The 26153-nt window shown below is 46.6% G+C and overlaps 10 protein-coding genes across 10 annotated transcripts; 8 read left to right on the top strand and 2 right to left on the bottom strand.

Moving 5' to 3' along the window:
- Positions 1-607: 607 nt before the first annotated feature.
- F4822DRAFT_431636 (potassium/sodium eff) lies at positions 608-4135 on the top strand (the record flags this gene model as incomplete). The annotated part of the gene is made up of 5 exons (XM_051461508.1): positions 608-811; positions 869-1068; positions 1132-1707; positions 1768-2755; positions 2816-4135. 5 exons carry the CDS (start codon positions 608-610, stop codon positions 4133-4135), a joined length of 3288 nt encoding a protein of 1095 aa, XP_051312543.1.
- A 318-nt stretch (positions 4136-4453) lies between these two features.
- On the top strand, positions 4454-5751 carry F4822DRAFT_411158 (family 2 glycosyltransferase). Its single transcript, XM_051458828.1, has 2 exons — positions 4454-4776; positions 4865-5751. The coding sequence occupies exons 1-2, from the start codon at positions 4658-4660 to the stop codon at positions 5481-5483; spliced, it is 738 nt and encodes a 245-aa protein (XP_051312542.1). The 5' UTR covers positions 4454-4657; the 3' UTR covers positions 5484-5751.
- Positions 5752-5817: 66 nt separating this feature from the next.
- Positions 5818-8154, bottom strand: F4822DRAFT_445021 (putative amidoligase enzyme-domain-containing protein; the record flags this gene model as incomplete). Its single annotated transcript, XM_051463321.1, has 5 exons — positions 5818-6085; positions 6143-6579; positions 6713-6826; positions 6900-6996; positions 7067-8154. 5 exons carry the CDS (start codon positions 8152-8154, stop codon positions 5818-5820), a joined length of 2004 nt encoding a protein of 667 aa, XP_051312541.1.
- A 903-nt stretch (positions 8155-9057) lies between these two features.
- F4822DRAFT_325799 (uncharacterized protein) lies at positions 9058-10364 on the top strand. Its single transcript, XM_051455551.1, has 3 exons — positions 9058-9913; positions 10077-10249; positions 10310-10364. The coding sequence occupies exons 1-2, from the start codon at positions 9156-9158 to the stop codon at positions 10078-10080; spliced, it is 762 nt and encodes a 253-aa protein (XP_051312540.1). The 5' UTR covers positions 9058-9155; the 3' UTR covers positions 10081-10249; positions 10310-10364.
- Positions 10365-10697: 333 nt separating this feature from the next.
- On the top strand, positions 10698-12268 carry F4822DRAFT_438010 (glycoside hydrolase family 76 protein; the record flags this gene model as incomplete). Its single annotated transcript, XM_051462464.1, has 4 exons — positions 10698-10788; positions 10849-11331; positions 11412-11647; positions 11738-12268. 4 exons carry the CDS (start codon positions 10698-10700, stop codon positions 12266-12268), a joined length of 1341 nt encoding a protein of 446 aa, XP_051312539.1.
- A 1184-nt stretch (positions 12269-13452) lies between these two features.
- F4822DRAFT_411153 (uncharacterized protein) lies at positions 13453-14472 on the top strand. Its single transcript, XM_051458827.1, has one exon. It carries the CDS (start codon positions 13696-13698, stop codon positions 13912-13914), a length of 219 nt encoding a protein of 72 aa, XP_051312538.1. The 5' UTR covers positions 13453-13695; the 3' UTR covers positions 13915-14472.
- A 499-nt stretch (positions 14473-14971) lies between these two features.
- Positions 14972-17935, top strand: F4822DRAFT_325776 (uncharacterized protein). The gene is made up of 9 exons (XM_051455550.1): positions 14972-15298; positions 15353-15376; positions 15437-15484; positions 15542-15594; positions 15649-16142; positions 16194-16271; positions 16325-16442; positions 16514-16994; positions 17058-17935. The coding sequence occupies exons 1-9, from the start codon at positions 15095-15097 to the stop codon at positions 17652-17654; spliced, it is 2097 nt and encodes a 698-aa protein (XP_051312537.1). The 5' UTR covers positions 14972-15094; the 3' UTR covers positions 17655-17935.
- A 1-nt stretch (position 17936) lies between these two features.
- Positions 17937-20716, bottom strand: F4822DRAFT_445019 (S-adenosyl-L-methionine-dependent methyltransferase; the record flags this gene model as incomplete). Its single annotated transcript, XM_051463320.1, has 4 exons — positions 17937-18438; positions 18506-19089; positions 19181-19215; positions 19826-20716. 4 exons carry the CDS (start codon positions 20714-20716, stop codon positions 18224-18226), a joined length of 1725 nt encoding a protein of 574 aa, XP_051312536.1. The 3' UTR covers positions 17937-18223.
- Positions 20717-21480: 764 nt separating this feature from the next.
- Positions 21481-23505, top strand: F4822DRAFT_431629 (kinase-like domain-containing protein; the record flags this gene model as incomplete). The annotated part of the gene is made up of 2 exons (XM_051461507.1): positions 21481-21994; positions 22049-23505. The coding sequence occupies 2 exons, from the start codon at positions 21481-21483 to the stop codon at positions 23503-23505; spliced, it is 1971 nt and encodes a 656-aa protein (XP_051312535.1).
- Positions 23506-24683: 1178 nt separating this feature from the next.
- Positions 24684-26123, top strand: F4822DRAFT_411150 (uncharacterized protein). The gene has a single exon (XM_051458826.1). The coding sequence runs from the start codon at positions 25139-25141 to the stop codon at positions 25892-25894; it is 756 nt and encodes a 251-aa protein (XP_051312534.1). The 5' UTR covers positions 24684-25138; the 3' UTR covers positions 25895-26123.
- Positions 26124-26153: the final 30 nt, after the last annotated feature.

Here is a 26153-nt window from a genome sequence, read left to right as displayed (position 1 = left end):
CTGGTTGCCAAGTCTTTTTGCTAAGAAGCCAAGGCTTAGTTTCTCTTGGGGCCAAGCCTTATCATATCATCTCCCAAGACAGTTCCCACGCACGTTTTACCAAACCCCGCGGTTATCTCTTGTCTTTGGAGCCTCATCCACGTACTATATACTAATCCGTCGTTATATCTGACGTTTATCTTTCTTGGAAATAGTTCTATACCAGAAATTCTAGTGTTCATTGACCAATCATAATTACCCATTCACTCTTAGTCGACACTAAACATCATCCTAGTTGACTTATCACCTTCCCAAGCATACTCCCAAGAATACCAACGAGCATCATGATGGTGATGAGTGTTCTTGGTTCACTTGGCATCTACAGCAAAATGTGGGGGAATCTGCATCTTCGGTGGCGGAGGATCCCGCACTTGAATGAACCTTTTGCTTTCAGTCGACTATAAACATGGCCATCCCCGGCCCAGGTAGGGATAGCTTTGAATTCTTTTGTGTATATGATACTATTATATGAGTTATCTAGACCATCTTTTTAAGTGAAAGACTTAAGTATTGTGGTGCAAATATTCATATATTATACTCAGTCTATGAAGTCTCAAACCCGGATGCGATGACTTGTCAGTTTGAGCGTCATCCATTTCTATTGACAGTCCAAGATGTTGCAAAAACACTTGAGACACACTTGGAAAGGGGATTATCCTCTACGCAAGTTGCGCAATTACATGAGAAATGTCCCCCTAATGAATTAGATGTTGGTGGAGCTATCCCTTGGTATAAGATCTTTCTAAAGCAATTGGCGAATGCTATGATATTAGTAAGTGGTCTATTTGAGAGACGAAACTAAAGCTGCGAGACTAATCTGAGTTTTTAGGTTTTATTCCTTGCTATGGCATTGAGCTTCGGCGTAAATGATTGGGTAGAAGGGGGCGTCCTCCTAGCCGTCATTGTGCTCAATGTTTCAATTGGATTCTATCAGGAGTATGGCGCCGAGAAGAAAATGGATGCTCTTAGAGCCCTTTCCGCCCCAAGCGCGATGGTACTACGTGATGGTAGAACTCAAGTTATTCCAAAGTAAGTCACTTCCATGTTTCGACCATGTGAACCATCTTCTACGGCGGTGCTAACGATCTCCAGTGCTGAGGTTGTACCTGGTGATGTCGTCATTCTAAAAATGGGTGACACCGTCCCCGCTGATGTTCGCCTCTTTGAAGCCATGAACCTTGCTGCAGATGAACAGTCGCTCACTGGAGAGTCAGTACCTGTTGAAAAGATCATTGAACATCTGGAGGATGAAGAACTCGGTATAGGCGATCGAATTAACATTGCATATGGCACAACAACTATCAGGAAAGGTCGAGGTCGAGGCGTGGTTATATCGACCGGCATGCAGACCGAAGTTGGTAAGATTGCTGCTTCGAGTTCAGAAAAGCATCGCAAAGATGGCCGCTCCATGAACTACAAGAAATATGGAAAGCGACAACCTGTTGTTGGGCTAGTAAAGCGAATCTATGATTTTGTTGGCAAATTCCTTGGATTGACTGAAGGAACACCGCTTCAAATCAAACTATCAAAATTGGCTTATACACTTTTTGGTTGTGCGCTTCTGCTTGCTGTCATCGTTTTTGCTGTTAATGAGTTTCATGTTCCGAAAGAAGTTGTTATTTATGCTATCAGTACGGGTATTGCTATTATTCCCGAGTCGCTCGTCGCGTAAGTATTTGTCTATACCCAGTCACGCCATAATATCGCTAATATTAGTATATCATCCAGGGTCCTAACCATTACAATGGTGGTTGCTGTAACGGTCATGCGAAAGGCTAATGTTGTGGTCCGAGACTTGTCCGCTCTCGAAGCGCTTGGCGGAGTTACGAATATCTGCTCCGACAAGACCGGTACCCTGACTCAAGGGGCTATGATCGTTAGGAAGGTCTGGATTCCCCACAAATCGACATATACAGTTAGAGATTCTAGACGTCCTAGCGATCCGACTGAAGGAAGGGTCACGGTTTCAGAGCTGGATTATCAAAGTCAGGATTCCGAGAAACGAGATTTTGACCAAGAACGTAGCGCCGCGGTGCTCAAATTCGATGTGCCAGACGAGAAGCTCAATCCAGCTAAATATCATAAGGAAGATGAGAAAGACGCTACCATGAATCCTGAGTTGGAAGCCTTCCTCCTATCTGCGGCACTTTGCAATCTTGCTACCGTCAGACATGAACCAGAACCTCAAGACGACCATCCCGAATGGCAAGTAACAGGGGAGCCAACAGAAATCGCCCTGCAAGTATTTGCGCATCGCTTTCAAAAGGGAAAGAGGATCATGGAAGCTGAAGGTTGGAAGCAAATCGCCGAATTCCCTTTTGATAGTGGTATTAAGCGTATGTCGGTTATCTACGATAGTCCTAGCCGCGACCACAGTATGGTGTTCACCAAGGGCGCCGTTGAACGGGTACTTGACCTCTGCTCTACGGTCGGTATCGGGGGTATCCAAGAACCAATGACTGAGGAATACAAAGAGAGGATCTTAAAGCAGATGGATGCCTTTGCCAGCCAGGGCCAACGTGTACTCGCTATTGCATCGCGACCATGGGATGGCAAGTACACAGAAAAAGCCGCGCCCGGGCACCATGCGGGAGACGATAATTTACGTAAGCGTGTGGAAAGTGACCTCACACTTTTAGGCCTGGCGGGTATTTATGATCCGCCGCGGAAGGAGACTACACCGGCTATCGCAGAATGTTCATCCGCTGGTATAAAAGTAAGCGTTCTTGTACCACTAACTATTTTCAATTTGGAAAAGACTAATGCTAATTTGCAGGTACACATGTTAACTGGCGACCATCCCGCCACAGCGGAAGCAATCGCCAAGGAAGTCGGTATCATCCCTAGGAATCTCAGCATTCTAAGTCAGGACATCGCGAATGCCATCGTACAAAAAGCAAGCGACTTCGACAAGCTTACCGATGCAGAGATCGACGCTTTGCCTGAATTGCCCCTTGTACTTGCTCGCTGCGCTCCAGATACTAAGACCCGCATGATTGAAGCTCTTCGCCGGCGATCCGCTTACATGGCTATGACTGGCGACGGCGTTAACGATGCTCCGTCTCTATCCCGAGCCGATGTGGGTATTGCGATGGGATCAGGTTCCGATGTGGCTAAATCCGCCGCAAAGATCGTGCTGACTGACGATAAATTCAATTCCATCGTCGCCGCTATCCGTGAAGGACGACGAATGTTCGATAACATCCAGAAGTTTATTCTACATCTACTCACCTCCAATGTGGGTGAAGTCATCCTTCTGATTTGCGGTCTAGGTTTCCAGGACGAATCGGGATTTTCCGTGTTCCCAATTTCTCCTCTCGAAATCCTATGGATTAACATGCTAACCTCGTCATTCCCCGCTTTCGGTCTCGGTCGCGAGGAAGCATCACGGGATGTTATGCGCAAACCTCCGCATGATAGGAGGCGTGGCGTATTTACGAACCAAATATTGATTGATATGCTTGTCTACGGGTTATTGATGGGAATCTTATCACTCATGACCTTCGTTATAATTATTTACGGGGCGAACAACGGACAATTAGGTATTGATTGCAATAGGGAATTTTCGGGCGTGTGCATCCCTGTATTCCGAGCGCGAGCTACCGTATTCGCGGAGTTGACTTGGCTTATTCTCATCAGCGCCTGGGAATTCAAGGATATTCGACGATCTATGTTCCGACTCAAACCCGATGACACCTCAAAATTCCCGCTATTTAAGGATGTTTACGAGAATAAGTTCTTGTTCTGGGCTGTGGTACTCGGTGCTATCAGCGTATTTCCGGTCGTATACATCCCGGTGGTCAATACTAACGTCTTCAAGCATACAAACATCAGCTGGGAGTGGAGTTTGGTTATCGCCGCAACTATCATCTTCGTCACTGGGATGGAGCTTTGGAAGTTGACTAAGCGACACTTCAGATTACTCGAGGATGCTGCTGTTGTGAGGGGTGTCTTCTCCCAAGGAAGCGAAGAAGCTGGTCGCAAGTTTCACCACACTATCAGCTTTAGTAGCTTAAAGAGTTGGCGAAGCATTGGCAAGAGTCACAACGGCGATGCCCGGGCTAGTACGAAAGAGAAAAATTCGAGCCCTGTATAAGTTTGTCCGGTTCAAAAATGATCACAATTATATCTGTGTTGGAGATTATTTCAGCCTCAGGCATCAAGGAAGTAGGTCGTACAAACTGAATCGGGTTTCCGTGGAGTGACGAATGGTACGAATATTTGGTATAGATCATAGCTATAGAAACGACAGGGAAAATAGTTCTAGAAAATATATACAGAGAATATACTTCATATTTCCAGCCATCAATCATGAGAAATATTCCTTTTGAATTAATTGACTGCGGGATCGAGATATAGGGGTAATAAAAGGGGCTAAATCTGCTTAGTCATATGAACAGGGTACTACTGTGCCCCACCAAAATCTTTCAGTTTAACGGTAGCGTCACGTCGCACCGTGTTCAATTCAATCTTTAGCTGCTTCAACTACGCGACGACTTCAACAGTCAACCCAACTTCAGTCCACTCCTTTACCTCGGTCCATTACCTACGACGATAATTCTGTTTCGACTTACACTACTTTCACTGCAAACCCGATCAGACAAAAAATTACATCACAATGGCTCCGACAAAGGCAGTCGCGACTAAAGACAAGTACTCTGTCATCTTACCGACCTACAATGAGCGCCGCAATCTCCCCATTATCACCTGGCTGCTTAACCGCACCTTTACCGAGAAGTATGTCCCGAATTTCCGACCCTTTTCTAGCGCCTTAATACAATACGCTATATTAGCGACCGAGTGCTAATTGCGATGATTTCTACAGCAACCTTGACTGGGAACTCGTAATCGTCGACGACGGCTCGCCGGATGGAACACAAGTAGTAGCAGAACAACTAGTCAAAGCCTACGCACCACACGTAATCCTCAAGACACGATCAGGCAAGCTCGGACTCGGCACCGCATACGTACACGGCCTCCAATTCGTAACAGGCAACTTCGTCATCATCATGGACGCCGACTTCAGTCACCACCCGAAATTCATCCCGCAGATGATTGCGCGCCAGCGGGCCGGCGGATACGATATCGTGACGGGAACGCGGTACGCGGGTAACGGCGGCGTGTTCGGGTGGGACTTAAAGCGCAAGTTCGTCAGCCGCGGGGCTAATTTGTTCGCTGACACCGTGCTACGCCCCGGTGTCAGCGATTTGACGGGTAGTTTCCGTCTGTATAAGAAGTCTGTCCTACAGAAGGTCATTGAGAGTACGGAGAGCAAGGGTTACACTTTCCAGATGGAGATGATGGTCCGGGCTAAGGCTATGGGTTTCAGCGTCGCTGAGGTTCCTATTACTTTTGTTGATCGCTTGTACGGCGAGTCTAAGCTTGGTGGCGATGAGATCGTGGAGTATGCGAAGGGTGTGCTGAGCTTGTGGTTGAAGGTCTAATTGAAATGGTCCAGTTAGTCGGTTTGGCGTTGGTTTGGGTGGTTCTGCCTGTACCATCGATACTCATAATTAATACAGGCGTAAGATCGTAACGTCTCTCATGTGCCCAGTCGTCCACGATTGAATATCCGAGTTGCCCTGCCTAGGTCCCGAACATAAGCAACATCCTACAAAGTTGCAACCTACTCCCTTGGGCACATGATACACGCATTGCTATCCCGAGGACCAGAATTAAAATGGCAGTAATAAAACAACGTAAAATAATCAACTACTGCTAATAACTAGTGAGGTATATGTCTGTACTCGTGGATTCGTTAGACTCGCCTCTTCATATCTAAAGAAGAACATGCGTATCTCCGTGTCCTCGAACCATGAAAGGGTCCGCCCAGTCTACTTTGTCCTTATCCACGTATTGGAAAAACCCCGTGTGGTCTGGCCCTTCTCTTCGAGAGTTAAACCAAAGCCCTACCTCGCGTGGTACGCCTACGACTTGCCACGGATATCTTTTTCCGGAGTACATATCACCGAGTCCATTATAGAACTCCTCCTGGGTCGAATCTCGAGTAAATATGACTAAACTATTACATACAGCCATCCAATTCCTAAGCGATGCGATGTTAGCATATATCCGCAAACTTCGGGTCTTGACTATAACTTACCATATATGTTCAGCGTCAAAAGTCCCCTGCATCATCCTGAATTCTATCGTGTTCGTGTTCCATGGCTCGACCTCGTTGCTAGATTTCTCACCCTCTAGTCGGCATCGAACCGCTGAAGTGTCATAGATAGAAGAAGTCAAAGCTTCTCTGAGATCAGCTATTGTGTTAAATCTCCAAACACCACCAATCATTGAGCGTAAGTCCTTAGGGAGTTGCTCCACAGGAATATGTTTGTTCATTATCGCATCGTATCGAGCCGCGTCCTCGGTATTTGGATCTGGCATGTGAACACTTTCACGACTTCCCGGATTAGTTAAACCTCTGTTGAGATTACTAGTTCCCCGAACTGAAGCGCACCAGTTGTTGTCATCTGGGGATCGGTCCCATCGGTGAAGGTATTGGAGGCATCTCTCGAGTATAAGCCAAAGCGTCGTGAACTGTTTTTTACATCAGTATAGTGTATGTGAGGTGGGGTGTAGCGATGTCAATTAGCCAACGTGAGTCAAAGCATGGTTGTTAAAGACCTCCGGGTACAATGGATTAAATAATAAACAGGGAAGAAATACTCACCTTCTTAAAATGTAACAGTGTCCATCCAGCCTCCTGCCCGATATGTATGTGAATACCACTTGGAATACCGCTTGTTGGTTTATGAATTCGGAAAGCGTCTCTGAGAGCAGCACACTATAATTCAATTAGTTTGTTGATTATCAACACTAGTCCCAGTACTTGGGATCTTTATTCATGGGTTACATACCGCTTTTTGTATCGCAGGATAAGTCTCGCTATGGTTGTAATCTAGAATTGGTGTCCTCAACTCGCCTGGAAACCATTTATACACAAAGGGTGGAGAACTACAATACTGTAATTAGCGAAGAATTCGAATAGAAAGGGATTTGTCAAGGAGCCTTAGATATTACTTACATGTGCGCCCATTCGCCATCTTCATCTTTACGATCATAAATAGATCCAGGGGGGAGTTTACCATAATGCACATGTCCAACTCCATCCATCACCACCGAATAGTCTATAGTACAAGCCCATGTCCTATATTTAAGGTCCATTCCCGGAAGCTGAACGCACAATGGATCGATTTCTTCGTTTGCTTGTTTTTGGTCCTCCGCTGCCTGATTAAGTGCTTCGTCGGCAGATAATTTAAAGAGGCTCTGAACTGCCGCAGCCATAAGGGTCGCTGCGCGAGGCTTTGACACATGATCCCTATGAATGAATGTATGAACCTTTTTTGAGACTGCATCAATACTTGCGTTTCGCGTCTTGTGAAATTCGAGGTTATTTTGAATGTGGAAATCGACAAATTGTTGTGCTAGTTGGTTGCATGCAGCAGTGATATTAACGCCATGGCCTTGACTTGGATCCCAGTTATAACTTCCTACCCATTTCTCAAGCTCTTTTTCGTTTTCCTCCATATCATCAAGGCTGTTAAGCCAACCGAAATCTCGCGTAGGCTTGAACGGGATGGTTGATTTCTCCTCTGTCTTCACCGCGGTTATGCCATTTTCTCTCAATACGTCAATAACCCTATTGCGTACAGTGAGCATGTAACGAGCGGAATCATCGTTTTGATCGATCAAAGCTTCCGACAGATATCGACCGTCTTGTGGATGTGGATCCGCAATGAAATCTTCGGCCCTAGCTACGGCTGCAGAAAATTCAAACTCAACACCAACGGTTGTTCGATTCTGGCCGGGAGGAAGAGGAGGATTGTCGCCATTATAGGGGTCTTCCTTTGGTGGGCTGGCGGCAAGGCCAGCGCGGCCGATGCGGGACTTGAAGCCTTTTGCTAGTGTCGGTATGAAAATGGGCTCATGTATGGGGTCCACCCACTCCGGTACTTTTTCCCATTGCGCCTCATAATTAGGGGCAACGAGGTCCTCCTTGGGGACTTCAGTCCACTCCATGTCGTCCATGGGGTCTACGAGGTCGTCGGAGGAGACTTGGACGTATCCTTGCCACTCGTCTAACTCGTCGATATTCATGTCGAGCCCAGACATATTGCTTCTTTACTATATTGACTTGCTTGTATTGATAATGTTAAGGTTCTTTTGGATTAGAATTATTATCTGCTTAGACTTTGGGTAACTAATAGATTGATACAGTATGTGACTATTCTGATAGAAATATTGGCAGCAATGCTAATAAAGTGGCACGGACTTGAAGTATTATATGTTTGAATATCCATGATGAACACGTTCGAGTAGAGAAGACATCATCTTTTATGATGGCTCACAATTCATCTCAGTTAGGTTTCTATCGTGAGAGTTTTGTATGGTGTTGTTGCTACGATGATAGCTAAAGGAAGAAGGGACTTCATACGTAACATTGTCTTTTATTTCACCATCTATACTCTGCTCTATAAGAGGAAGAGTTGAGATGATTCCTTTATCTCTTCTACATGAAGTATTACCATGTTTTTCATGATTATACCTAGGTGTCTACATGTTAACAGGAATCTACATGTATGTCCACGTAAATAATGTAGATGTTCAAGTACTCAAGTACCCAAGTACCTATAGAAGAATCAAGCCTATAGGAGTGAGCAAAGAGAGACAAATAGGGAAAGTGAACATTACACAGCATTAGCGCACTATTAGCGTCGCTTATTTTACCCAATATGGTATAGTCTTAACCCCGCTGCTTCGTCTAGTCAATCTCAACAACTAAACTTGGACTTCTCCATCTCTTCTCTTTTCTTACATCTCTCATTTCACCCCCACCCAAACCAGTTATCACTTGGGTATGACTTGATAATGCGTGGACGCGGGGGCGCCCGAGGAAGCAGAACGCCTTCTGCGCCATGGAGTCGTCTAAAACCGGTGGACCTAGATCCTCTGGAGTCAATAGGCTTGCCTTCCAAAGGAGATAGCAGGTGCGTGGCTAATTGATTCCTTGAATCCTTCGATGAAGAGAAGGTGAGGATAGTTCTAATATTGGGGCTAGATTGCTTGACTTCAAGACGCAAGAGCGCTACTACACCAAGATCGTCGAGCGTTACATGACCTTCTGTTCCGATGCTGGTGAGAGAGACGAGCTTCTCCGTCGCTTTGCCTCGCTCGACCTGACGTCTAACCCCAATGTCGAGAACCTACCTACGAAACCCGCTCCGAATGCCTCCTCTCCAGATTTAAACACATCACCAACGACCCCGGTTACTATCCCGAATAACACGAAAGGTCTATCCGACGTCCTGTCAGCGCTTAGAAAGCTACGGGAGGGCATTGTGGCCTCTAAGCGTGTTGACGATTTTGCGATTCAAGTCTACCTCTTCTGCATTCGGCTTTCTGTTTTGGTCAAGCATCCAGAATCCTACCATCCGGCTATCCTCCACCTATTGCGTCGCATACAACCGCTTCATAGCATGACTTCGGTTGAGATGAATGAAGTGGTTGGCTATCTCGTTCTCGATACGGCCTGTAGGAGAAACGACTTGGCCGAGGCTTTCGCAGTGCGACATAAATATCAGCTAAGAGATGCAAGGATCGACGTGGTCCTCGATACACTAGCGCATGACAATTATATACAATTCAGTCGTTTGAAGAAGAGGGTCGATGGACATAAAGCCAAACTGCTGGAATACGCCGAGGAAAGCATGCGGAAACACCTACTTAAATGCTTCGGGAGGACGTATTTAAGTATAGACTTAGATTTCTTAGAGACATGTGCGGATTCAAAATGGGCAACGCTTCGGGCAGAGGACGGGGTCGGATGGGAACTGGATGGGGGGAAGGTCGTTATTAGAAGGGTTAAGGCTCGGTAGGTATGATGGTATGGGTTGTTATTGATACCCTTAGGGCAATATGATTTTGTTTCTCTCCCCTTGTCTTGGTGTATCAAGTGTCTTTGATTTTTTTGTCATGAATTTTCAAAGAAGCTCCCCACCCCTATCTACTTTAATTTGCTGATTTTCGGTCATCAGATAATGTCCAAACTTGCGGCATGGTGAATTGTGTCTTGTTACTTGCCGGACCTGCCTACTTGGGCGCTTAGCTGGTAGAAGATTCCAAAGGCCGAAACATGACCGGGCTGGTTATATGCATGTTATGCCTGAAGTAAGGATATCCAATCGAAAAGAAAATAGTAATTTGGAATGTTAGTGCAGATGAAACCCGTCTTATTGACTTTTATATGGTATCTAACTCCATTACCTAGACTGCCAAGATCGTTCCCCTAGTCTTCCGACTCCTGGATCAAATGTGCCAAGCAGTGGCTGTGCAGACTATACTACCCAGTATGTAATTTCCAGCTCCTAATCCTAGTTCAGACAAGTCCTACGCCGTAGCAAACGGCTGACAATCCCCACACATTGGGCTGAACATGGGGCAATCTAAAATTTGTAGCCTAGAATATGTCAGGTTGCGGCGCAGCTGCTGAGATAGAAAGGAGAGGCGATATCCAGCTTTACTTTCGCTTATATCGATAACTTCGGTTCTGTCGTTCTTTAACCGACCCAGCAGCAAGTTGCATTCATTCATTTATAACCACTTCTTAGCTGTGTCATCGGTATCACTTTTATAGTAAGGAATCTTTCAAGGTCAAGATGGCAAGGATTGCGTCTAGTCCGGTAGCGCGTCTCCTGCTGGCCGCCCACGGCGCGTTGGCAGGGTTGACTGTCGATGTTGAGAATGCAGGTTAGTGTTGCTAGGTAAAATCTTAGGCGAATGGCGGAAAACTCACATTTAAGTTATTAGACTCCGTTAAGGCGGCCGCGGCTCTTGTGGCAGAAGATCTAATGACATTATATCATGGCAATGAGACAGGCCAAACTCCCGGCATCTTTGACTCTCCTCCAGCTGGAGATTATTGGTGGTGGACGGGATCTACTCTATGGAGTTCTTTGTTGGGCTATCGAAACCGGACTGGAGACACAAAGTACGACGAGACAATCTCTCAGGGCCTCATGTTCCAGGTCGGTCCGAATAACGATTACATGCCTCTAAACTGGACGGCTAGCGAAGGCAACGATGACCAGGGCCTGTGGGCATTGTCGGCTATGGCTGCTGGGCTATATGGCCTTCCAAACGGGGGAAACAACAATCCTCAATGGGTGGATGTGGCCAAGAGCGTTTTCGATGAGCAGCATATGCATGATCGACGAGTAGATGAAGATGATTGCGCCGGAGCGTTGAGATGGCAGATCTACCCTTTTAATAAAGGTTACGACTACGTTAACTGTCAGTGCTTTCTATTTTCTGCAATGTGGCACGGTCTTTTCCCAGTGTTGGATGAATACTCGTTTCTAACGCGACTTTAGCTGCTTCCAATATCGCCTTCTTGAACCTTGCTGCCCAACTGGCATATGTGACCGGTAACAAGACATACGCGGATGCGGCCAGCGATACCTTCGATCTGCTCTCGGATATCGGACTCGTCACTGAGGACTTTGATGTTTACGACGGTGCTCAAGCGGACGACTGCGATGTCAACAAGGCACAGTTCTCATACGACGCTGGATTGCTGATTCAAGGCGCTGCATTCATGTACAACCATGTGAGTACTGCTCTTGCTAAACGATACCTGAGCCTCCCCTTGTGGAGCCTTTGATATGTTACTTTGTCTTGAATTCTAACTCGACGGTAGACTGGAGAGGACGGCTGGAGGGGTCGCCTAGACGGACTTGTCAATCGGACCCTGGATAAATTCTTCGTCGACGGCGCAGCTTTCGAAGTCGCTTGCGAAGAGAGTAACAGATGCAATACAGATATGTACTTCCTCAAGGGCATATTACTCAGAACACTCGGTTCAGCTATGCAAGTCGCTCCTCACACCGCCGACAAGATCCTCCCCGTTCTTAAATCGAGCGCCAAGGCCGCCGCGGCTCAGTGCACTGGCGGTGATAACGGTCGCATGTGTGGCTTCAAGTGGGCTAGCGGCAAGTTCGACGGCAAGACAGGACCTGCTCAGCAAATCAACGTACTGGAAGCCTTGGTTAGTGTTCTCCCTGCCGGTGGTGCGACCACGGGGAGCAACTCCAACGGCACCGATAGCGGAAGCAATGGCCAGAACACCCAGGGCAGCACGACGGACGACCACCAATCCATGGGAGTGCGGTCTAGCGTGAGCGTCGCAGCATTGGTAGGATCTGCTTTGCTGGGCAGTCTTTTCATGTAAACTTGAGTTTACCACATCGCATAAATTTATACCCCTGTGTTGTACTGCATCTGCTTCATATATACCTGGTTGCTTAGATCACTGCATTAGATAGAAATCCAAAGAGACGAGTTCGTTGCCTTGACATTCAAGTTCTCAATCTTATAAGTCAGTTGTGGGTTATAATGCTTGATTAAAATCTATCTAGGTAGATATTGTCTATTTAGATATATCTAGATGTTCCTAAAAGAAGCCACGCTCTAATTAAAGCTGCTCTTCAAGCAAATCCATCCATTCCAGTTCACGCTCACGGTCTCTGGCTTGCTGCCACTCCTTTTCCTCCTCCATGTACTTTATCTGGCGGTCTAATCGTTTGTATGCGCGGTGCCGACACACGCTATTCCTACACCAACATATTGATTTACGCCACACCTTTTCAACACTCTTACACGTACATCCTCCGTCTTCAGCCTCGATACAAGGCACAAATTCCGACTTTGTCTTACAACCACATGCCAGGATTACCGTAACCTCTCGACATATAGTATGTTGATGATACATGATTGGGAGTCAGACAAAATGCATCAAAATTCGGTTTCGGCCAGATTTCGCGAGGCATTGCTCGGGGCATTCTACCTAGATATTCTTATGGTAGAGCCTACAAAGGGGCTCGTTTGTTTGAGCACAACTATAGTTGGGAGAAACAACATTACAAAGACACACTAAACCTCAAAGGTATTCGATTTGGTCTTGAAAAGTCAGGTAGCAGGATGAGGTCACCGAAAATGTACCTAGGTAGACCGTACGTGCTATACTGTACGATACTGTACGATACTGTGTATTAAGGTGGAAATAATACAGTGTTGTTCACGAATACAAACATATTCGCACGGTCTTCATTTTCGGTGACCCCTTCTGAAACCACGCACGCTCTTTCTGGTTTCCAATTTAGCAGTAGGCAACAACTAAAAACTATAATGAAGTCAGGTCGTCGAACCAAGTTATCTGGACGCTCTTCGGTCCCGAGGTATACTTATTCATTGGAAAGCCTTCATGCCAAGGTACCCACGCAGCAAAATACGGTGACAAAAGATACTTAGAAGCCTATCTGAAAGGCCGAAGCTGAGGCACAGCATGTAACTAAGTTTAAAGTTCTTAGTTTTGAGATCTGGCAATGGATTTCTTACCATTATTCATTAAATGACTTCATAAAGAGCTCCACGAGGCAATGAAGCCCTTTGGGCTTTGATGAGATCATGCGATACCAAGCCTATTGCTTTTTTCTCTTTCTTTCTTTGCCATCAAATTTGCCCGAATAGCCTAGATAGGTACCTAGGTACCTAACGGTACGTATCGTGAACCTGGAACTATATCTGGTAGCAATTATGTTCTTTTATACTCTGGAATATAACGAAAAGTTCTGGAACCTTTGACTATACGAAACAACCATGTGCAAGCACCGCGATCTTTTTAATATGTGCGGATGCCGGTTTATCGACGAGATGACTGGTGAATGGAAGTACGAGATCGAAAATTGCGACAGGGGCAGGAAAAGACAGAGACCGTGCGCGAAACCCGAAATAGCACTGCCGATCTTTGCTAAAGACTCATACTGCGAAGACCCTGACTGCCCAGCATACGATACGACTGAACCAATAGTCCAATGAACAGGATTCGATTAATCTCAATCAGCTTAGATATGCAGATACGCAGATAAGTAGTTTATGTTCGGGTCTCTCCTTAATCATTAGTTTTGTAGTAAATTTTAAGAGCGACAAAAACATTCATTTTGGACGATCGTGTGGCTGGGGTTAAAGCTCGGACTCGGACTCGGATGATCAATTGCGAATGTTAGAGGCCTCTCTAGGCCTCTATGTCCTACGTCTCGGGGTTCCCTTAGGCATTCAGGCGTTCCCAAACGCGGCAGTTCGATTTTCTGCAGGAAAAGGTGTGACGCGGGTCGGAAAGGTACCTAGTACGGGAAACACAACGCGAAAAAAGTACAATAACGGCGATCCCAACGCCCTTCATGACTAAGATGGACTGCCGCAGATGTCGTGTTTGTCTCAGGGTGTTTTACTTTTTCCTGAATATAGTATTTTACACTGAAAATAGATGAATCATACGCGGAGCTGAATATTTGTATTGGGAATCAAACCGTCTGCAGGATTGAAATTTTTAGGCGTGTCGGTGATGACTCTCTGCGTTATGGGTGCCCATTTACATTAGATGCCCAAATAGTACAGATGTTGCGTTGGAGCAAGGAGGCGAAGGCAAGCTGATAGGTCACAACGCACGTGCCTCAATATAGGAATTGACCTACGGTTGGCGTCAGCGGGATGTATAGTACCAGGTAGTATAAGAGTAAAGGTACATTTGATTACATATCATGCCCTCTACGTACACCTCAGCTATGCATCAGCCCTATCTATACCCTGGCGTGCTAATGTCGCTACCCTGCCTCGTGTCTTCTGTATGGCCGCACCGCATATGCGGGTGCCGGGATACATGTGGCTTGACATGGGTCCTACCAAGCCCATAAGAAAATGTTTTCATGAGGCTCGTCGACTTCACTGACCAGCAAGGACGACAACGCAGCATGTTACCCACATTGGCATAGAGTGCAAATTATGGATGATCAACGCAGACGAGCGGAGTGCAGGTCGGGCCACCGCCCCATAGGCTAGGTACCAAGACAGCACGTTGGTAATTGGAGTTCCAATATAACTCGCGGTGAGCCGCCTTTCTTGGCTCCTAGATTTCTCTGCTCGGCACTCCTCTCCTTCTGTCGATCAGTCATCTATCCAAGTAGACCTCCGAACCTGGACGTTTTGCGAGCCCGCAAATATGTCCCATAACGATCTCGACTACGCTGGCCGGCGGCTTCAACTGCTCGGGACCCGGGTCGTCGAGCCTGAACTGTCCGGATCCGGGCACCGAGTTCTAACCTTTCATCCTCATCAACATCATCACCGCCGTACTCATTCCCATGATGATACGGAAGATACCTATCCCGAAAAGGGACCATCAGATACCCCCAAATTTCATAAGGTGAGTCCATATAGGATAACAGCCTCCTTCCCGATCAAAGCTAACAACTATTAGTCTCATTCTGCTTCGAATTTTGAGGTTCGTCCGCCTATACATCCAGGTCTCATCACCAGTCCATATGATTAACATAGATTGTAGCTGTTCTACGACTTGTGGTTCGTAGCCAACTTGAATGTCTTCACCACTGTATGTACTTAGCCCCACATGAGTATTAAACTAGACGATGTTAACTTGTGCCCATAGGTGCACGAAATTTCCGATTTTTCAAACTTCGTCTCATTTATTGGATATATGGTGTGAGTGACCGAGTTGACCCGACGCGAAAGAATGACAGCCAATAGAGAATTTAGTCTCCTATGGACAACATGGGTGATGACTACCCTTTACGACGTGCGCTTCACGGCTGACAGCGTATTCGAACGTGTTTGCAAAGCCATTCACTTGGGTGTTATGATAGGATTTTCTGAGATCGGGACCAATTTCGATCCAAACGACCAAATCGTATCGGTGTTTAGGACCATGTCTCTATTCCTCGCGGTTTCTCGATTCGTTCTTTTCATTCAATATGGGGTAGTTCTTATTCAAATCCGCAAATATTCTCATGGGAAACGTCCTATGCTCGCTACGGCCCTCCTTCACCTTTGCGCATCGGCGATCTACTTTGGTGTTTCATTTAGGTACAATCTGGGCAAGTCAAGCAAGGTTTACCTTGTCTGGTACATTGGAGGCGTCGTCGAGGCATTATTGCACCTGTCATTATCTCAAGTGTCTCATGTTTTGACATTCCTTGGTACGCACTTGGGCGAGCGTATGAACCTCCTTACGCTTGTTATTCTCGGAGAAGGTACGTTCACCTACTATGACTGAGAGATGCAAGTTCTAATATGCATGACAGGTTGTATTATTCTCGCGAAGAGCATTACACTCCTAGTGAAGGACACTTTTCTTAAAGATGCTACGTATACATTATGGAGTATGTTTCACAGTCTGATATACATATATTTCCATCCTAACTAATACGTCAAGGTCCTGCTCTCATCGGCCTTGTCACTGCGGGCACTGCTTTGATATACATTATCTTCCAACTATACTTTGACTGGATGCATGAAGAACATTCGATGTCTAAGAGACATCAAGTGTGGTGGTACGTATTTATTTCCGGATGATGATCATACGCTTTAAATTTAATCATAACTAACGCCAAGATCCTCATAGGACTGCATTGCATTTGCCTTTCCATATTGCACTTGTCCTCCTTCTTGAGGCTGCGAGCCAGTTTGTTGTCTGGGCTCGTATTATCGAAAGTGCCAATGCAGCTGTGAAGAAGATAAACGACGCACTAGAGGGGCTTGAGAAGCCGTATGAATCAGAAGAACTCTCTGAAACTTTGGCGGGCGTGATTGAACCATTCTTGGAGAAATACCAGCCCCTCGACGCCATTGATACGTGGAAGTCCGTAAACGAAACGCTAGCTGACATTGCCGACATCCCCAACTCATTATGGGAGTCAACTCCCGACGATGATGATCCCATATATGTCCGGTTCCAAACCGACCTGAATGAGTTAGCTTACGCGATGCTGAACGCCGTTTACAATGCTTTCGGCATTGAGGCACCTGAAGAAGAGGATATCCCCAAGGATCGATTTTGGCAGAGCGAGGCAGTGATAGAAATTGCCAAGAGGTTTATTCTAGTTGTAGGTTCTTTCCTTTACTTTGATCTTCTCGCAGGGTGTCTTAACAGCTAATATGGCGAATAGTTTATCTACGGGTTCGCATGCGCCGGTATTGTCTTGCTCTTCTTGACTATTATGCATATCATCTCTAAGCGAAGGGGATGGTCACCATTCAATATCTTCCGAACCGCGATCTGTATTGCGCTCTCCATAGTCCTAGCGCTCCTTTCTACTTTTGCGGCCAACGAGGAAGCGGTCATCAACAAGGAACGTAAAACAGCCTTCGTTGGGAGCTCCTGGATGTTGCCTACGATTGTGATCAGTTATTTCCTTGTCCTTGTCATGACTCACTTGCCGCACCCCAAATTCTGCATGGGTAATTTCAAACGAGGGACATACAAGGAAGTCGGGTTACCGCCCTACCACGAGAATCACGCCTTGACGAGTATGCCAAAGAAAAACTACCACCCTGCCGACTATGAGGATAGGCGAACTGGGTACTCGTCCGCCGACCAGGGTACAGTGTCGCCTCCGACACCAAGATACGATGACCGTAAACCGAGACCTCACACAGGTGATTCGCGGCGATCAAGGCGTAGCCATGAAAGGCGCGTGCGCGATAATCGTTCTCGCGAACGAAGGCAGAGGCGCATGTCAGGGGGTATGGACGGTTATATGTAATGAAATTGGTTATCCCTAGATTCGACCGAGATGGCTATTTTCGATGGATGATATGGCTGATGGTTAAATTGTTTTGATTTGAAGGTTTTATAAGAAACTCTGAGTTTTTAGATCATCATAATCTCTTCTGGATGATCTCATCATAAGCATGGTGTTAAGGGCATAAAGGGATAGCAGAAATTTGGTTCATGATAAAGATATTATACAATGTAGCAATACCTGGCTCTTAGATCAATGGATGCATATTCAAACAGTCCCCGAGTACTTGCAAAGGTACACTCGAATAGGTCGGTACTAAAGTAAGGTAAGTGGTGGATCATACGTTTTATAAAATAATGTCTCCGATCTGAGCTGACTTTCGTCCGTCTTTCTAGGCATAATGTTGAAGCCGATTTTCGGACTCCCGGTTTTCCTATGATCCTGCCGTTTATACCTAGCTCAGCTAGGTACGGTCATGACCTTAGCCTTCTCCAGCACCTTCATTGTGGTTAGCGTAAAATGACGTTAAGTACATAGGAGGGAAAGGGCTGTTAGTGTGTTGAAACTACTGTCCCAGATATCAAATAGAATTACGAGGTCCCCTTCCCGACGTATACCGCAATGAGTAAACCACCAGAGTAAGGTGCTGTCGTCGTCTTAAACCCGTTGGATGGGTCTCCCAAATAAGCTACCAGCTCCTCGTACCCCTTTGCAGCCTCGATAGTGTTGTCGGTTACAATCGTCGCGCCAATCTTCAAGTTCGGCTGGACAAGTTTCAAAGTAGGCAAAGCTAGGGGGGTCCAGACTATTCTCTGTCAGCTCAAACCGCAGTGAATGCGATCTCTTCATCTTGTAGGCTTGGTAAAACTCACTGTCAAGCAGTAAAAAGTCGATATGGGGAGGCAAGTTAACCTTGAGTGTCTCTCGCAAGTCTCCTTCTCTCAGTTCAATCCGCTTCTCAATTTCGTCTCCAGCGGCCTTCCAATGCTCGCGAGCCCTTGCCGCCTTATGCGATTCGTTCTCCGTCGCGATGACCTTGCCGTTTCCATCCTGCAGGCTCGCATTCTGTCCTACAGCTAGCGCGAGATATATGGTACTAAGACCAAAAGAGGTCCCTGCTTCAACGACGAAGCGCGCTCCTGTCGCTCGAAGAAGAAGGTAAACCAATGCGCATTTATCGGGATCCAGGGCCACAAACTTATCCAGAGCATCCGATAGAGGTCCTCCCGTGCTTACGAAAGGGGTTTCTGAAAGAGCCTTCGTGTGCAAGTCCCGGAGGACCTCACGGATTCTAGGACTAGCCTCCACGGAAGCTAGGGTCGTCTCGATGTCTGAGAAGCTAGGCATAATGGTTGATGAATTGAATGTATTTAGGTATGAAGTTTTAAGGAGTCCGGGAGCAGAGCCTGCTGCCTTTATACTTTGGCCTGTCATACCAATGCTAAGAGCGGGGATCCTAGTTCCCGGTATTAGCCTCCTTACCTCGGCAGTTAATAGGGGGGAATGAGTGAGTCATATGAACTCTCCTAGCTCGGCCATCCACTAACTTGTCTTCGACCCATGAGGAGAAAGGGGTAATAGTCTGCTTGTACGTCAGACCCCGAAAATTCGGGCCTTTTACTGGTTCTTGGATTCGAATTGGTTTTCGGAGCTCTCATCGACGATTCCTCGCATGAATTGGCTACGCGTCGCCAATCAATATCTACGACTCCGCGGAGATACATAACCCTCTTGTAGATGTACCACGGATACATCATACGGGTGTTGTCGAAGCTGTTCAACGATTCCTCACTACTTACATCAGTGCCTATTACGAACTTGGTAATGCGAAAAATACATAACGTAATTCACGACGCGGCAATAAGACGATACGTCTTACGTGCTCTACTATCTGCGATACGGAGCTTGCGTGTAGTAATATCTAGGGAAACGCCTATTTATAGGACAGAAAGTGTTCATGAAAGTCAATTTTTAATCTGCTTCTATATTATAACCAAGCTCTTTACTAACTCCGTGTCTAAAGGTAGTATCAGTTAAGTACGCTCGAGAGTTAGATCTTGCTTGTGGGTGTGCCCCTTGCTAGAGTACTCTCGTCAGTACGCATATGAATTTGTTGCCAAATATCTTCGTGGGTCCCATGCATCTGGGTCGTACATCCGCGTTTCCTGTGAGCACCTGCTGAACCTACTGACGTTGTAGCCAAAATTATGCATAGAAACTATACCTTCGCCTTTCTCATAAGGGCTCCACTTACGAACTAGATACTCCTCCAAACTTCCGTTAATCATCGATGCTTCTTCACTGTTGTCCGGTACGTACTGCGTGTTATTCTGAAATAAGAGTTCAAGATGCTCGGGAGGCTTATAGTCGGGATCATCGTGTTCTAGGTCCTCGAGTTCCCACTCTCCACTACAACTTACGGTCATTGTGCTGAAGAGCTTGTAGTACGCGGCTTCCTGCTGGATAAGATGTGCTGTTAAATCTCCCTTGTCACGCCACTCGAAAAGTTCAAGAACCCTATCATCGCCATCTGTGATGTGTCCACTCTCATATCTCTGAAAGCTACTCATAAATTGAGTAGGAAAGCCCCTTTCATCGATCCGTACGTTAATATGACCATGTAGAAGGCATAAATCCTCGCTCACACCTAGCTTTACGGTGATATGTGGATCAGCATCTAAAACGAGGTACTCTGCCGGGTTGCCAGCGTGATCCCATTTTATTGGCACCCGATCGCCGTTCTCATCGTGGGCATATTTGCTAGTATGAACAGGGCAGATGATCCATACCACCGTACATCCACTTCTAATAGCTGCCGTCTTCGCCACATCCGCGTTGGCATCAATTGCGCGGTATAGATCCTCTTCTTGCTCAAATTCTGGGATTCGCAATTCCCGGCGCTGTCGATCTGTCAAATGCGCTGCCCAAATTACTAACGGATCTTCAAGCGTCCCCTTTCCATCTCGAGGACATTGTCTAAGTTTTTCAATTCCCATCTTAATTTGCGGCTGACCCCCAACTGGAAGGCTCATTCCGGGGTTCCATCTTCGTGTGAAGACTTCTTTGGCTGAACCGAATGTCATGCTGAAAAGAGTGACTCGTAACGACCTATTGCCTTTTATTGTTTCTAATGTAATCAGCTGTAAAAATAACGCAAATTAAATAGCCTTATGTTGGTCATCGTGATAAAGCTCTTACGCATATATAAGCGAGGCTTTAAATAAAGGAGACAAGCAAGAAAAATACTATTCTAGTACGCATTGTACAATATCATTAAATCCTTTTCATAACAAAGGACCTTTTACCATATTCTTGGATCATTACAATTCTTATTGTTTATTTAAAAACAATAAATAGTTTACCAGTAAGAAAATGGTAGTTTTCTGTCCTTCCTTTGGGTTGGATGGCATGTGCCATGTTCGTAACAAGTTATTATACACATCGCTATAATTTCTAAAACATTTTAGCTAATCCGGGGATAGAAACCTTATGAATGCTGCACTAAGCACCTTGGACGTTAACCAACGTATATGTATCTGGAAACTATACATTTGTAAGTAGGGCCCGTCAAAGGACAAAGGCTTTTGTTTCACATTGACACATTTCCGAGAGCCCGTACCTAGCATACTACATAAAGGCGAATTCCCTTTGAGTGAATGATTAGGTTTCCTTAGGTATTCTCTATTGAACTTATACTAATATTTACGTACGCGAGGGATAAACGGCACTGAACCCTCCTACTAAGCTTCATTTTCCAAGTCTCGAAGTCCGACGTTCCCCAGATCATATACCTAGCCTTTTATCTTCAAGGGAGTACGTTTCTTTTTAAACACACCTAAGGCACATAATGAGCACTACACAGCGTCTATACCTCCCGGCCGTAGACGGCGGGGAGGTGGAGGAAAGAGAAAAGTATAGACCAGGAGGATACCACCCAATTCACTTCAATGACCATCTCGGGCCAAACAAACGGTTTCTCGTCGTCCATAAACTTGGATGGAATGTGAACTCCACTGAGTGGCTTTGTCTAGATAAACGAACAATGTGCCACAGATCAGTCAAGGTTATGGTGGCAGAGCAGTCAGTGGAAGACTGCCCGGAACTGCAGGTCTTGAATGCTCTAAGTGAAGTCAGCCGCAATGAGCTCGAAGAGAATTGTGTTGCTATCCCTAAAGAGCACTTCTGGGTTGAAGGACCTAATGGGCGGCACCTCTGTTTTGTTTCTGATCTATATGGCCCTAGTTTGTATTTGGACTCGCCACTTGGTACAGGGATTCATACGCCGGGAATATTAACGGATTTCACGTTTCAAATTTGTAAGGGAATACAATATCTCCATACGAAAGGGATTTGCCATGGAGGTAAGTAGATATCCAATCGCGAGCGCTCACCGCAGTAAAAGCTAATTCTTTTAGATTTAAAACCAAGTAACGTACGTATGCGGTTACACCAGTACACCCTCATGGAGCTACCATACGACCGGCTTGACAGATATCTCGGGCCCCGGCGACATGAGCCCCTTCTGACTCCGTCCGGAAGTAGTCCGGGTTCCCACGGACCTAAGTATCTAGCATTGCCAGTATCATTGGATAAATTAGAAGAAAAGTGTCGAGCTGCTAAAGTTGCGATTGTTGATTTCAGCCATAGCTTCCATCATTCTAACCCGCCCAAGATAACGAGGTGGAATAGACAATATGCCGGACCGGAGTTTTTATTTACAGAGACGGTGAGCGGGTTCCCGCGAGATATATGGGCGCTTGCTTGTACCATATACGAGATTAGAACCCAAAAACCATTCGTCAGCGAGTATCAGGACTATACGTCTTTGATACGCCATATGGAACTCTTGTTTGGACCCTTACCAACTGAATATAGGGGTGTCGCAGGTTCTTATTTGGAAGGTGATAAGGCGCGGCGAAATGTGTCAGCGGGCAAGAAAGGAGATTCGGATCACTCACAAGTCTCGGATGACAGCCACCCGGATCCTTCTCAGCTGCTTTCGCTTACTCCGGAAGAGGAGCGTCGAGAGCGGGAGGAACTCCTAAAGGTTCTAGGGGCGACCACGTGGTCTGACCCCCTACAAGCGTCACTTGGAGAAGAGCGGCGTTGCTATGTCCGCGAGGAAAGTTATACGCCGTATACCTCATCAGACGACAGCGACTCGGAATATGATAGCGACGAATCGATTTCAAGCCAAGTTTCTGAAGATGAATTTTCTCAAGAGGGCTTGGATCGCCTAACGAATCCCGACCTTCAAGGCAGTAAAGTGAAAGAAGGTTCGGCTTCTCGGCATTCAGATGAGGGTGATGAGGAAACACCTGTGCCACGGTCCCCATGTACACCTGTGGATCAGCCAAGACAACTAGAAAATAAAGAGCAGCTGACTGTGTCCAAATCGCCAACTGAAGTGTGTACAGCTCATCAGGAACATGAGCCCGGTGACGATGGAGCAGATGAAGCACCTACCCGGCCCACCCCCCTTGAATGGCTCGACCAGGTTGAGGTCGTAGAAGTAGAACTGGTTGGAGTTGAAGATGACACCCCAGAGAGGGGACCGAAGCGACGTCGTTTGGATAGGCAACCAGCCCCTAAAGAGATAGAGTATGTAGAACGGGTTGTGACCATGCCGAAAGAAGAGGTGTTGGTTCTGTCGGATCTTCTATTGCGCATGTTCAAGCACGACCCTAAGGAGCGCATTGATATCGATACCGTCGTAAATCATGAGTTCTGGGGGGATAGAAGAGACCGTTGGCTTGTCACCGGTGATGATTCCGATGAGGAAATCCCAGACCCCATATCCTCAAGGACTCGTAGCCGAGCATCAAAGACTGAACAAGGGGCAGAGTCTGGATCCCCTCAAGTATCTAATTAGATAGTTCAAACGTCATGCAAATGAACCAACATCGTTTCTGTAATTGGCGCTATTCCCGACCGTTCTGGCACGTTTCGGTCTTAAGATCGGTTCTAGAAGCGAGATTGTTGTTGGTGTCGAGAGTTAAGCTCGGGCTCGGCTTGGGTGGAGGCTTAGCAAGGATAGAGTCCTAGCTGGAGCCAACGAAGGATCTTACAAATAGGAAAACCACATTTGTATGAGACTATACATAATTTCTAGGCTATAATACAAGAAATTACACCTGATCTAAGAAAATGTAGTTAGGTGACATGAGTTGGCTTGTTAGTAGGCTATCGCCTCCAGGCCCCAATTGCGCGCGCATAGATGAACAAAATTAAAACTAACAATGGAAAAGTATGATTATAGTAGAACGGTTGGGGGGCACATTCACGCCACGGCGTCCCGTTCAGGGCCTGATGATTGCGGCCCACCTCTATTAGTGGATGGTTATACTGCTCATAATGACCACGTCGGACTGTAGATGGGGGCAATTGACGTGGAAAGGTTACCGAGGCAATTCCAAGTAGGACTCACGATGAGAAACATTGTTTCTATCCCCTCGAATCCCCTCGACGACGCTCGTCTACATCGGGGTTGGGCATGTCCACTTCTTGGCTTTCACGGCGTATATGGCTTAAATATAGGACGCTATTGACAAGCCCTAATCCACTATTAGCACAGCTTTCCTGGGCATCAGCAACGGCACGGGCTAAGAAAGAAAAATAGCTGGGTAGCCTGCCGAAAATGTCTTAGTTTATATTACAACGTAGCATCAATTCAGAAAATCTTACTTCGTCCAATCATCATCATCTTGTACTTTCTATGGGTTAACTGAGGTACGTGGTAAGGCTGATGACCGCTTTGTATTTTCAGAGGAAATAAGCTAAGAGCAGGAAACTAAGCCTTGTAAAGGAACCCATCGGACCGCGATGATAGAGCAGACAGCACCGAACGACTGGTCCCACGTGGGAAAATTATTAATAGAGGCCGCTAAGGCCTTGGCGTTCTCTATAGGGTTGGTGGGAAGAGTATAGGCTGGGCGGGCGGGTACTGTAATGACGGACAGCGGCACAGCCACGTAATATCGGGTTGGCTCAGTCTCTTCCCGTTCGGTTGACAGCAGCTATTATTTGGACCCTTATGTCTTAACCCGGTCCCGAGGTTCCTTCCCCAGATCATGGGCAAAGTGTTGTTGGAAGTCCGCCATCTACGCCTCATACCCGCCTCTCCGTTATTATCATCATAATCGGCTCTCGGCCTTGTTGCCAGGTAGTCCTATCCAAGATGTACTCAGCCGCTCTTTGGCGTCAGCGGCCAAGGCTCAATACGGCTCCTTCTATTAGCCCAGCCTCGTAGACCCGTTCATGATGTTTACTCCTAACATCATGAACTTGTAGATATAAGAATGGCCGGTGATCGCCACTTCAAGATAAATTCCCATCAGCATCACAAACCATCCATCTCTAATACTTACTACCTAATCAACTCTCATAATCTCAATCTCCTCGTCTCATTTCATAGCACCTTCGCTACTCTATAATCAACTTTTCTTCATTTTCATTCCAACTTAATAATATCCAATATTACCTTCGGTAATCCTTAATCAATAACAATGTCTCCCATCGCTAAGACCGCCGCCTCTCTAGCCTGCTTCGCTGCAGTTGCTTTAGCTGCTCCCGCTCTCTCCCGCCGCGGTGAGACGGACTGCGCTCCCGGCAAGGTCTTCTACTCATGTGCCAACGGCTACCGAGGCTGCTTTGAGCAAGACCCCTGCGCTCTACCTCCCGTCGCCACCACCTCAATTCCCGTCACTTTCATCACCACGCCTACTGCTACTCCCACTCCTACTCCCAGCGCCTGCTCCACCGGCAAGATCTGGCAACCCACCATGTACAACCTGTACCCAGGCGAGCCCGACAAGGCCGAGGACGCCAGCTCCGACATCAACGTCGGCACCGACGGCGACGCGCCCGAAGTCCGGCAAGCAATCGTATTCCACGGCATCCCCTCTAGCGCCACCAAGTGCACACTAAGCTGGTCGCAAGCCGCCGAGAACGAGCGTCACTTCACAGTCGACGGCAGCGGCTTCACCGCCGCACAAGCCCTCTCCGGCTTCCCCGATGAAAGCTCACCCGTGTCCTACTCCAGCGTCGACGCCTTCCTAGCCGCCGATGCTAAGACCTTCCACCCAGACTTTACCTTCTGGGACAAGCAATCCAAAGACGCCTTCAACCACCCCGGCGGCGACTTCGACTGCACCTCCGACATGTACTTCAAGCTGTCCCTCAACGCTACTGCCAACGGCGCGGGCCACGTGTACTTCGAGCAGGACACCAAGAACGGGTTCTACATCAACTACGAGTGCTAAACGACATGACTCTACCTACGATATTATTATTATTCTTTTTCTCTTCGACATGATAGATATTAGGGATTCGGGTTTATTTGCATCAGCGATTGATTTTTTTAAGCGATTTGTTGGCATTTGCATGGCGTTGATTTAGAAACTGAATGGGATTTAGAGGGTTAGCATTTGTTTGGCTGGGAAGAGTCTGATTTAATATGTAAAAAATAATAAAACCCATATCGCTCAAAAATTATTTCATCCTTGATCGTGTATAATGTGG

The sequence above is a fragment of the Hypoxylon trugodes genome (assembly GCF_022578975.1).
Source record: "Hypoxylon trugodes strain CBS 135444 unplaced genomic scaffold F4822scaffold_7, whole genome shotgun sequence".
Taxonomy (NCBI): Eukaryota; Fungi; Ascomycota; class Sordariomycetes; order Xylariales; family Hypoxylaceae; genus Hypoxylon; species Hypoxylon trugodes.
The sequence above is the reverse complement of the archived record's forward strand: the minus strand, read 5'-3'. Positions and strand labels throughout refer to the sequence as shown.